The sequence below is a fragment of the Penaeus chinensis genome, chromosome 33, assembly GCF_019202785.1.
Source record: "Penaeus chinensis breed Huanghai No. 1 chromosome 33, ASM1920278v2, whole genome shotgun sequence".
NCBI lineage: Eukaryota > Metazoa > Arthropoda > Malacostraca > Decapoda > Penaeidae > Penaeus > Penaeus chinensis.
Window position 1 is genome coordinate 37,437,617 of NC_061851.1, and position 12,500 is coordinate 37,450,116.

The 12,500-nt window shown below is 41.0% G+C and overlaps 1 protein-coding gene across 1 annotated transcript in view; it reads right to left on the bottom strand.

The window, feature by feature from the left end:
• LOC125043150 overlaps window positions 1-12,500 on the bottom strand; it is a 19,123-nt gene that overhangs the window by 1,299 nt on the left and 5,324 nt on the right. The window contains exon 2 of the mRNA XM_047639126.1: window positions 2,110-2,324. Coding sequence (XP_047495082.1) covers window positions 2,110-2,324 — 215 coding nt within the window. The remainder of the gene's footprint in view (window positions 1-2,109; window positions 2,325-12,500) is intronic.

The following is a 12,500-nucleotide window of genomic DNA, read 5'->3' on the forward strand; positions in this document are numbered from 1 at the left end:
TTATCAATTTTATTATGGTTATTATCATTAATATCATTACTGTTGTGGTTATTACCATTATTATTATCATTATCATTTATTGCCATTATCAATATCATTATGGTTATTATCATTACCACCATCGTTATTATTGTATCATTATCATTATCGTTATCATATTAGTCTTATTAGTTTTATTCATTATTTTGTTAGTATTATGATTTTTATACCATTATTAGCATATTAATATAATTGTTATTATTGTTATTATAATTCTTATCATTATCATTATCATTATTACCATTATAACAATTATCATCATTATTATTATTATTGTCATTATTTTTATTTTATATTTATCATCATTTGTTTCTTTACTATTATCATTATCACAAATATTATCATAATTACTATTATTATCACTATAATATTTTTATATAATATTGCTATCACTATCATTACCATTGTTATTATTACTACTGCTATTACCATTCCTATCAATATCCTATTTTTTATTTTTTTTATTATTACCATTATCATCACCACTCTTAACGAGAATTAATAGTAACATTTAATTTTATAAAACATAAAGTGAGGCTGAATAGTACGTCAAGTGATATAAATAAGCATCCTTTATATAAATTCTTCCTTATACATATATATGCACACACACACACATATATATACATATATATAGAGAGAGAGCTCGGAATACAGACATAAAGTTCTTCTTTATATGCCACATCTACTCGCCTGGATCACCATTATCCTCATTATTATCATTATCACTATTATTACTATTATTATTATCGTTATTACAATTGTTATCATCATCATTATTGTTTTTATTATCATAATCTATGTTACCATTATTATCATCATTAATATTCTGTTCTGTTGTTTTAGGCTAAGATTTGCCTGACATGGGGTAATTAATGGCTGGTTGATAATGATTTGATAAATGACAGCTTTGTGATAACAATTACTGAAACATGACACTATTATTCGCAATTTCGTCATGTAAAAAAAACATAAATGAATGAATAAACAAATATATATAATATATAGATAAATAAATAGATAGATAAATTGATAAATCTGATAATGATTTCGTTACCTTGAGCCCCAGCCATCTACAACAAACTACCTACTTGTCCCACTACTATCCCCAGTCTCTTGGTCTAAATGAACAATTAACAGTTAGCCAATTTGAACGTCCCATCTTTCTTTTCCAGACCAGCCAACTATCTATATCCACCTGCCTGTACTTTATCCATCTGCCAGTCCGTCCCAACCGTCTGTTCCATATCACGTCGCCTTGATACCCAACTGCAGTTACAATTACCTTTACCTGTACCTAATTGGTAATAGGTGGGTATATGGGGTAGCTACTTCCTGCTCTATGCCAGATCCTTGTCTGGCCACCTGGAGACGCACCTGCCAATCCCTTCTTACCCCTTGCCCCATGCCAGAACACTTGTCCCTTACCCATCTGCCAACACCAATCCTGCCCCCAACATCAGACCTCCTGTTCACACTACCGACCCCTCCTAATCACTGACCCCTTGTAACTGCCACACCCACCTGTCAACCCCTTCTTATTCCTTGCCTTATGTCAGACTACCTGGACACCCACCTACCAACCACTTCCTACAGTGATGGGTGATTCTCTCTTTTTGTAATCGATTACTTTGATTATTTTTGCAATCAGTGCTCGGTTAATGATCGTTCACACTTCGATTACTTTCACCTGGAAATAGATTATGGAGTGGTATATTTGTAAGGTATGAGGTATTCATTCATGGTCTTATTGTAGTCTCTCTCTCTATAAAGAAATGATCATTACTTTATCACCAAACATTCGTATATGAAATAACTTGCACCAACCATTAGAGTAAAAAAAAAAGTGTCATGATGAGCAGTGTTTGACTGAAATATATTGAGACGGTTCTCGGGTCATCCCTAAATCTAGGAGTAATCATTTAGCAATCGTTTGCTAGAAATGATTAACGATTACTGAGAAAATTCACACTGTAGTCGGCTACGAATAATCGACGACGCCCACTACTACCAACCTGCCAACCCTTTCCGAACCCCCTGTCCCGTATTTGAGACCACATGGCCACCCACCTATACGTTCCGTCAACATCGGTCCAAATGAAGAGGTCAGGAGAGACTGCAGGGAGGTTAGAGGTAAGGTCAGGAAGAGCCTGAGGTAGGTTTGCTACTCCTCTATGCTCCAGGGGCAAGTCAACCGCCCCTCTATGCTCCAGGGGAAGGTCTTCAGCAGGGGCGGCCAGCGTTGCCTCCGTCACGGCCCATAGGAACAGCAGTGCCCGTGACACCTGTTAGGGAGGAGAGGAAAGTAAGTTGATGTGCCGGCTAGGTCGTTGGTGAAATTGTTCTAATGTGGTTGCTAGGTGATTGATTTTGTTTTAATCTGATGTGCTGGCTAGGTGGTTGGTAAAAATATGTGCATACCAAGTGAGCAGCGCCCGTGACACATGGTGAGGTATAGAGTTAGTGTACTTGTTAGGTTATTAGTGACATTTTTCTGATGTTTTCGCTAAGTGATTGATTTTTATATTTGATGCGCTGGTTAGGTGATTAATAGAGATGATATGTGTTCTACTGTAGGTGATTTATAAAGTCATTTGATGTATTTGCTAGTTGGCCAGTCTTTTGGAATTATACTCGGCAGGTGACCAGTAAAGTTGATGTGGTCACTTTTTTTTTTAAAGTTCTTGCTTGGTGACTTCTGAGACTAATTTGATGTGATTGCAGATTATTAACGAAATAATATATTGAGACATTCGCTGTGTGACTGAAGGCTCCCGAGATTGTTAATTACTGTATTTTGATGTGCCCCATTGATAACTTCATAATTTGTTGTCGCTAGGTGATGACAACACATTACTACATTTTACCTGCAAAAAATATATATAGATTTAGTAAAGAAAAGTGATATGGAAGGAAACAAACATAAATTATATGTAAGGCTGCCAGGTACTAAAACATTTAGTTTATGATAATCAATAAATTGTAGTAGTGAAAATAATAGTAGTGACAGTATTAATAGTAATAACAATTGTATTAACGAAGGCAGTGCTATTAATAATGATAACAACAACAACTATAATGATGTAACAATAATGATAAGGATGATGATGGAGATAGTAAGACAATAAAATAATAATAATAATACAAATAACAGTGATAGAAGTTATCATTCTAGTAATCATTATCACCAATATATCATGCTGACAGTGACAAACCGCGTTGCAAAAGGACAGAATCCCGATAAACAACATTCCACGCACTTGCAACTTGTCCATGCACTTGCATGTCGTGCACCTCTCTCTCTGAAGGAAGGAAAAACAGATGTCTTTATGTACATAGCTTGTTTTGTACTTGTTGGAGGTGTATGGGTGTGTGTGTGTGTGTGTGTGTATGTGTGTGTGTGTGTGTGTGTGTGTGTAGGGGGGTATATATATGTGTGTATATGCGCGTGTATGATTGTTTGTGTGTGTGTGGGGAGGGGGAGGGTGTATGTTGTATATTTGTATGTTTTTTTTTTTTTTTTTTTTTTTTGGGGGGGGGGGGGGATATATATATGTGTATGTGCGTGCGTGTTTGTGTCTGGAATTGCATGCACGTGTGTTTGTGTATGTGTGAGTGGGGGGAGATTATGTTTCTGTGTGTGATTGTATGCGTGTGTGTGTATAGGAGGGTTATTCGTGTTTACTTGTTCGTGTGTGTGTGTGTGTGTGTGTGTGTGTGTGTGTGTGTATCTGTGTGTGTGTGTGTGTGTGTGTGCGTGTGTGTGTATGTGTGCATCCCGCATCCCTACATTCCTCTCTAAAACATGCAAAACATAAAATAAATCAAAGTCACAGAGCAGAAAGCCTTAGACAGGATGACACTTTAATGACCAATCCAATCAGCGGTAGTGGCATTCGTGCAGCTCAATTCTTCATGTTCTTCGGACTCGCTTATAATGACCCGGCAGTTGAATCTCGAAGCATGACAAATGAAGTTCACCTTTTTTCTGTCACCCTCCCTCAGGTGGCCTTACATTCCTTCCCTGCAACCCTTCCATAACCCCCCCTTCCCTCCTCCTGTCTCATCTTCCTTCTCTCTCCCCTTCCCTCCTCTCTCTCCTTCCTCCCTCCTTCCCTCCTCCCTCCTCCAGTCTCCCCCTCCCTCCTTCCTTCCTCCCCTCTCTCCCTCCCTCCTCCCCTCCTCCCCTCTCCCCTTCCCTCCTTCCTGAGGCCAGGTCCCCCCTTAATTCTATCTCTGACTCCATCGCCATGTCCTCAATTACCCTTGCTATATCTCACACAAGATTAAAGAGAGTTCACAGTATGGCTTGCCCTCTTCCTGTAGAATACTGAACGCAATAAACACAAACACAGTGACGTATACATAAAGATGAACAGGAAAACAACCACAATTTCAGATATTTTTTGTGGTTGTTTTCTTTCTTTACTGTTCGTAGTGTTCAGCATAGGTACTGGAGGACCTACTATAATAGCGAATGACTGTGCGTTGTCAGGTCATACACCCCGCTGCTCCCTCCGACCACAGTACTGGCATGGGCACTACCATTCTGGGTATGCGAGGGTCACATGCCTTATAGAGATAGTGGAGGAATGGACCGTATTCAATGCGACAAGTGTAGAAAAGGTATGAAGGAGAATGGATATCTTCACAATACATGGGATGTATTTCATCGGTTTTAATTTCTGGTGAAGATATAATCGAAACCGGTTGAATACATCGCTTGTATTGTGTAGATATATATTCTCATTCATACCTTTTCTACAGTAATGGAAATACTTTTGTCATGTAGAGGTTGACTTCCGAGTTTCGAAGAATTCATCAAGTTATATATATTACTGAAATAGTGTTGTTGTTTTTTTTAGCATTTTTTATTATGTTCCAGCTAGACTGGACGGTTATGAATGCAGGACATTTTATACTAAATCTTAGCACGTGTTGAAAATTGCATTACATCTAGTGGGATAATTACGTATTCATACTGACCACTAACAGTAGAGTTGATAGAGATATTACCACCTGACTAAATACTATAACACACTGCAGATGTATCTATGAATGAGTAGTCAATATTCACCTACGAAAGCGGAAATATCAAGAAAGCTAATCGCAGTGTAGTTTATAAGAAATAAAGTCAGGAAATTATAGATATAGTCTTCGGTATTCTCTTAGTCTCTTTCTGTACCCTTTTCTTTACATACTATCGATCCCACTATCTGGTTTCTTGTCTATTTACCGCATATCTACCTATTTACCGTCCATCTATCTATCTATCAATGTGTCTATAAACCTGTCTATCTATCTGTATATTTATATGTCTGTCTACCAATATGTCTATATACCTGTCTATCTATCTGTATATTTATATGTCCGTTCATCTATCTATCTGTCAATATACCCGTTGGTCCATTTGTCTAGTTACCCGTCTCTCCATCTGTTTACCCATCTGTCTATCCATCTATCTCTCTATCAATCTGTCGATCCATCTGTCTAGTTACCTGTATATCTTTTCAAAAACCTTAGCTGTTTTTCATCCTGATTCCACCACAGGTTTGCCACCTTAATGTAACTGATACCTTTTAGTTGTCTTCCATGTTTGTAAACACATGCATGAACACACACACATACACACACCCATGCACACACACACACACACACACACACACACACACACACACACACACACACACACACACACACACACACACACACACACATACACACACCCATCCCCCCCCCCCCACACACATACACACACCCATACACCCACCCACCCACCCACACACCCACCCACCCACACACCCACACACACACACACACACATACACACACCCATGCCCCCCCCCCACACACACATACACACACCCATCCACCCACCCACCCACACACCCACACACACACCCACACACACACACACACAAAGAACTACCCTAACAAAACAACGTCACGCAAGACTGGAAATCGCTCAGTGGGAAGAAACAACGACGCACATGCAGCATGAAGAAAGACAATGAAATGCCAGTAATAAAAAAGGTAATATGACATGCCACACGAAGAGACATGCAGCTCATGCAGCTTATATAAAGGAAGACAGTGAAATGCCAATTATAGAAAAAAAAACTGATATGACATACTAAAAAAGCAGACATGACATAATACAAAGAGCTAACATGACATTAAAAAAAACTGACATGACATGATAAAAAAAGCTAACATGACATAATAAAAAAGCTAACATGACAATAAAAAACTGACATGACATGACAAAAAAGCTGACATGACAATGAAAAATCTGATGTGACACAATGAAAAAGCTGATATGACATAATAAAAAGCTGACATGACATGCCACGAGCGTTAATGGGAGAACAAAGAAAATTAAGAAATAACTTATTCCTCTGAACCCGAACAACGATTTCAATGCAGATCGAGCACAGAAAACAACAACGGATTTCAAGGTCGGAAGAGAGCTGGTTAGACGGGTTTTCCGCCCGATACTCGTGAGCATTTTTGCGTATGTGTATCATGTTGGTTTTAGCTGTTGTTTTTGGCGTGTTTTTTTGTGCTTAATGAGAACTTTTCTTTTGCGAGAGGTTGATCGCTTTCGTTGAGGCGAATTAGATATGTTTTTTATGAAGATAAGTATGCTGTACAGTATACTAATCGTATTGATAACTATCGTGGTGAATAGTAAAACACTCTGTTGATACTATGGTAGGAAAACCCACAGTGCGCAAGCTAAAGTTATTGAAGATGAGACTACAGTTCAGGTCTAGTTTGTGCATCGTGGGTTTTTCCAGCAACTGCAGTTTCGTTTGTCGTGTATTAAAAGGAAATTAGATAAAGAGGAGGAGGAAAGAGGAGAGGGCGGGGAAGCGGGAGAAGGAGAGAAAGGTTAATGGAAGAGAAGATGAGGGAAGTGCATGAGCAAGAGGGAGAGGAAGGGGGAGAAGGAGAGGAAGGTTAGAAGAAAGTTTGATGGAAGAGGAGGTGAGGGCATGAGCGAGAGGGAGTGAAAGAGGCAGAAGGAGAGGAAACTTAGAGGAGGGGAAGATGAAATCAAATATAACCACAATGATTACAGAGGAACGACAGTTTCGGTTCTCCATCATAACCGCGGTTGTATTTCGTTTCATCATATTAAGTAATTTTGTTTGTTTTGCTTTGTTTCAGCCTATTAAGTTATTTCGTTTGATTTGCGATTCTCTGTCAGGTCTGCGCGAGAGTGGCTCTGCTATACCGTTCCAATGACATAATGTTAAGGTCAGAAAATATAAGCTTTCGTGATATATTGTCGTTGGGTCATTGCATCTTCCGTTTGACTTTATTTTGTTCTATGAATTCCTTCTTCATATTTTTCCGAACTACTTCTCTGTGTCATCCTTGTTGTTCATGTACAAACACACACGACCACACTTATGTAATGCATAATGTTATACATGCTACGTAAACACACACACATATCATTAAAAGGATAGATAAACAGATAGATAGCTAACTACTTATATATGTATATATATCTAACACACACACACACACACATACACACACACACATACACACACACACACACACACATACACACACACACACACACATGTGTATTAAATAGATAGATAGACATATAGATATACTCGTATAGATAGATCAGTAGATGGATAAATCGATAATTATGTAGACGGGTAACGGGTAGACATGTAGAGATATGTGTATATTTTTGTGAGCTTTAGACAGGATCCAGTCGACTAGAAAAGTCATTCGGTCAACTAAATGCGATTTTTTTCCTCCAAGTCTTTAAACCTGTTGTGAGAACTGACTCCTTGTTGTCGAAAATAATCTTGTGATTTCGGAGGGAAATGAAGCGAATGAATTCTAAATAAGAAAGCTTGATTCTTTAAGATTAAAAGTACACGAATATGCTTTCTAAAATTTGTTCATAGTTATTTGTATGAAAGAGGGAATCGCATTAAAGATCTTCATAGTCGGTCGTTGTAAATAACAAGAAGGGACAGAGAGACAGGAAGATGAAGGGGGAGAGGGGGAAGAGGAAGAGGGAAGGGAAAGAGAAAGAGGAAGAGAAAGGGGAAGGGAGAGAGGGCGAGGAAGTGGGAGAAAGAGAGGAAGGTTAGAAGAAGGGAGAGGAAGAGGAAGAGGGGAGGAGGGGATGGATGAGAGGGAGAGGAAAGGGAAGAAGGAGAGGTAAGCTGTGGGAAGGGAAGGAGAAGAGGGTGAAGAAGATAAAGGGAGGGGAAGGGTAAGAGGGAGAAGAGGAAGAAGAGGAAGAAGGAGAAGGAAAGGAAGAGGTAGAAGAGAGGAGAGGGAAAAAGGAGAGGAAGGTTTGGACAAGGGAAGAGGAATAAAGAAAAGAAAGGGTAGAGGAAAGGAAGGGGGGGAGGGAGAGAAAAGTATGGGGGAGTGAGAGGAAGGGAAGAGGGAGAGGAAGAGGGAGAGGAAGGGATGGGAGCAAGGGAGATAAAAGACAGTGTAGTGGAATGGATAGGAAAGCATAGGAAAGGATAAGCTCGTTTCAAATCTCTCAATTGATCGACATTTCGTAAACAGGATCATCCTGAACTATACAGAAAAAAAAAAAAAAAATACAACACAAAACCTGATATAAGGCAGGAGGGTCTTACTATCTCTCATGTTTTATAAATAAACCAGATGTGAACCTCTCAGTGCAACCTAACTTCGACAACATCTCTTCGTTTCACTACATAAGAATCAAGATAAACTAAGCTCTCAAACACTGCATATAGACAGAGAATACACGCCAAGACCACACACAAATACAAAAACAAATCCCTAAGAAAGCAGAACACAAAAAAGTCTCAACTGACCAATCCCCCCAAAGTGGCAGACCACGCAAAGTAAAACACAACAAAGACCAGTATTAGAAACGGCAGTCTACGAGTGCTGAGACATGTAGACCGACAGCCCATCAAGTGTCAACAGATTGCAATGCAGGTAACCGGTCCAGGACCCGATGATGACACCCGAGGCCCCGCCAGACCCGACGTGGCTGAAGGCCTCCTTGAGACAGACCATGCACGACCCTGAGGGACGACTTAGGAGGTTGCCCCATTTGAAGGTCGGGAGGGATAAGGTGGCGTGATGGGGGGGGGGGGAGGTATAAATGGGGGGTGAGGGATGGGGAGGGGGAGGTGTAAAGGGGGGATTGAGGAAGGAAAGGGGAGGAGGAAGGGGAGGGAATTATTGACGGAATCATGGGGGAAGTGGTGGGGAAGAGTAAAGGAGGATTAGGGAAGAGACGAGAGAAGGGAAAAGAGTGTAAAAGGGGATTAAGGGAGAGAAGGGTGGGAATTGAAGGAGGGGGACAAAAGGAGTAGGAGAAGAAGCGTGAAACGAGGATGAGAAGAGAAGTGAGAAGAGAAAAGTGGAAGGGGAGAGGAAGAGTTAGGAATAAAGGAGGAATGGAGAAGGGGAGAGGGAGGGTAGGGGTGGAAGTGTGGGGAAGGAGAGGGAGATGGGGAGGGTGAGGGATAAAGAGCGCGAGAGGAGAAAGAGAGGGGAAAGAGGAGGGAAGAGGAACCGGTAGGAATAAAGGAGGGTAAATATTGATAGGGAATAGGGAAGGATACGAGAAGGACAGAAAAAAAGGGACAGGGAAAGAAGGGGTAAGGGAAGTGACGAGAAGGAGACGAGAAATAGATTGGAATGGAGGAAGGGAAGGGTAGGGGTAGGATAAAGGTATTGAGAGTTAATAAGTGACAGGGGAAAGGAAGAAATAGATGGAGAGAGGGTGAGATGGGGAATGAGGGGATAAAGAAGGGATGAGGAGGAGATGAAGAGGGGATGAGGAAGGGAAGAGGGAGGGGAAGAGGAGGGGAAGAGGGAGGGATGAGGAGGGGCGTCCGGTAATTGGTTCAGACTACTGTCGTCCCGACCTGGGCGTGTGCAGAATCGGGTTCTCTTGATAGCGTCGGCTAAGTCGTCTCTCTTTGTCTTCCTTTTCATCTTATCTCTTTTTCTCTCCCTATCTGTCTCTGTCTCATTCTCTTTAACTCTATCTCTCTCTTATTTCTATTGTTGTCTCTTCTCTGACGTTCCCTCCTTCTCTCTCTCTCTTCCTCTCCCCCTCTCTTTCCTTCTTTCTTAGCAGAGGATGCAGACCCAAGCAACTCGGTGGCAATGAATCCAAATCTGTATGCTGATGAGCAACGGGCGTGGCAGACTAAGAGTGGGCGTGGCAGACTGGAAATGGGCGTGGCGCAAGGTAGACTGGGAGGTAACGGTCGCCTATGTACTTAGACGGAATACCAACGCGCGGACTTGCCAGATTGCGACGTTCGGAACACTAATTATAGATGCAAATTCACAAGGAGTACGATAGGCGTTCGGAGCAAGGGCGTGGGGTGGGGGGGATGGGATAGGGGGTTAGGGGGTATTGGGGTTTCCCGGATGTCCTTGCAACTGTTCTGGATCGAGTTCGGTATCGTTTTCTTTTTCTTCCTTTTTTTTCGGCTTTTAGTGTTTTTCCCCTCTCTTCTCTATTTTTCTTCTTCGTTCTTAATATAACTCAAGAAGATTTTTTTTCTCATTAGTTACGAAGACTCTGCAGGAGAACTATTTCCCATGGAATCTTCACGGCTCGTGACCTCGACTCAATTGTCTGTATTAATCCCTATTGCACCCATGGTCGTCGCTCCCATTGCCCTAAGCTGTATAATGGAACTTATTGACACCGCAGCAGCGATATCGTGTCTAGGAAAACGAAGGTTGACAATCGGCCTTGAACAATAAAAATATAAATTGCACTCGCTTTCCGTAACGAATATGATTTATGGATTAAGGCCAAAAATGTACAAAAATAATATACAAAAGCCCGAAGTTCTTAAAAAAAAACCAAGGTATAATTCTAAAGCGTACAATGAGACTCGTTAACGATGACGGACGAAATACTCGTAGTGTATTGTCGATGGTAACACTATAGTACTCTCCTGCCAGGTAGTCATAATTACAGGTGAGGGACAGCCGCGTCACACCTGGATTTCGAGTTTAAACCCTCCCCACTATTTATGGTGAGCCAAAAGGAACCAAAAATGATAATGATGATGATAGTAATAATGATGACGATGGTATTGATAATAATAAAATTAATGATCAAAATAATATTAATAATAATAAAATTAATGATCAAAATAATATTAATAATAATACTGATAAGCAACGACTTGGGTGAATTGCCATTCCTTTGATTTTTAGTATCAGCTTTAATATTACCATTTGACTGAGTACCTGAGTACGGATAAGGATAAGTCCGATATGCGAAGCTGAACTTCGCCCGGGCTATGCCAATGAGGGGAGCCATGCTACCTGAGTAAACACGCCTATTTACGTAACTATCTGAGCGAAAGATGACTAGATTTAGTACACGATAAAGGGGGTAGATAAGAAATAAACGTAAACACTTAACACTTAACACGTAACCGACACCTTCAGGGTAAAGAGATTCGAGTTGCCTTTTTTTAAAATTCTTCTATCTTTTAAGAATCCATTTTTGTTTAAGGATAAAAAGGTGATTACATCTGAAGAGGAATTTACAACCAACGAATACATCTATCCTCTCGCTTAATTCTCGACGCTATTTTATTTTATCGATTATCCCCATGTAATATATTTCGTTTGGTCTGTTCTGTTTTGCGTTTCAACCCACGCTCGTCCGCGGAACGTCCTGCCTAACCAGTCTGTATCTTTAATCTGTCTCGGGTTCCGCCTCCACGCTAGTCTACTTTAACATCCTTCGTGTCTACGTATTTGGGTTCTAGACAGCTGTTTCGAGTCTTAAGTAATCTGAATTTTTTTTTCTTCCTCTTCTTATCATCCTGTCTTTTCTTTTTCTTCTGGTTATTTTCTTTGTCTTTTATCTTGTTCTTCTTGTTCCTATTCTTCTTCTTCTTGGTCTTCTTCTCTCTCTCTCTCTTCTACCGTCTTTCCCTCACTGATCCCTCCTACCCCATTTCTCTCACAGACACAACCCCCCCCCCCCCCTTCACACACACATACAAAACATCCCCCCTACAAACACGCACAACGCCGCCCCCCCTCCCACACACACACACACACAACACAACCCCCCTTTCACACACACACAGCATCCCCCCTACACATACACGCAACGCAAGCCCAACTCCCCTACACACACTCCCTCCCTACATACACAACCCCTCTCCTACACACACACACACACACTACACCCTCCCTCTCGTTTCACACACACACCCTACCCCCCCCCCCCCGCCATAAACACACAAGACCCTCCATCGCTAACTCGCCCTTCTTCGCCCCCTACCCCCCTTTTCACTTCGGTCGTTTGTTTTCACGGTGACTTGTCCCTGGCCCTTTTTTCAAGGACATTTACCGGTGTTTGTGTTGCCGATGTTGCAGGTTGTCGCTGTTTCTTCTTCGTCTTTATTTGTGTTCCTTCGGTTGTTTTACTT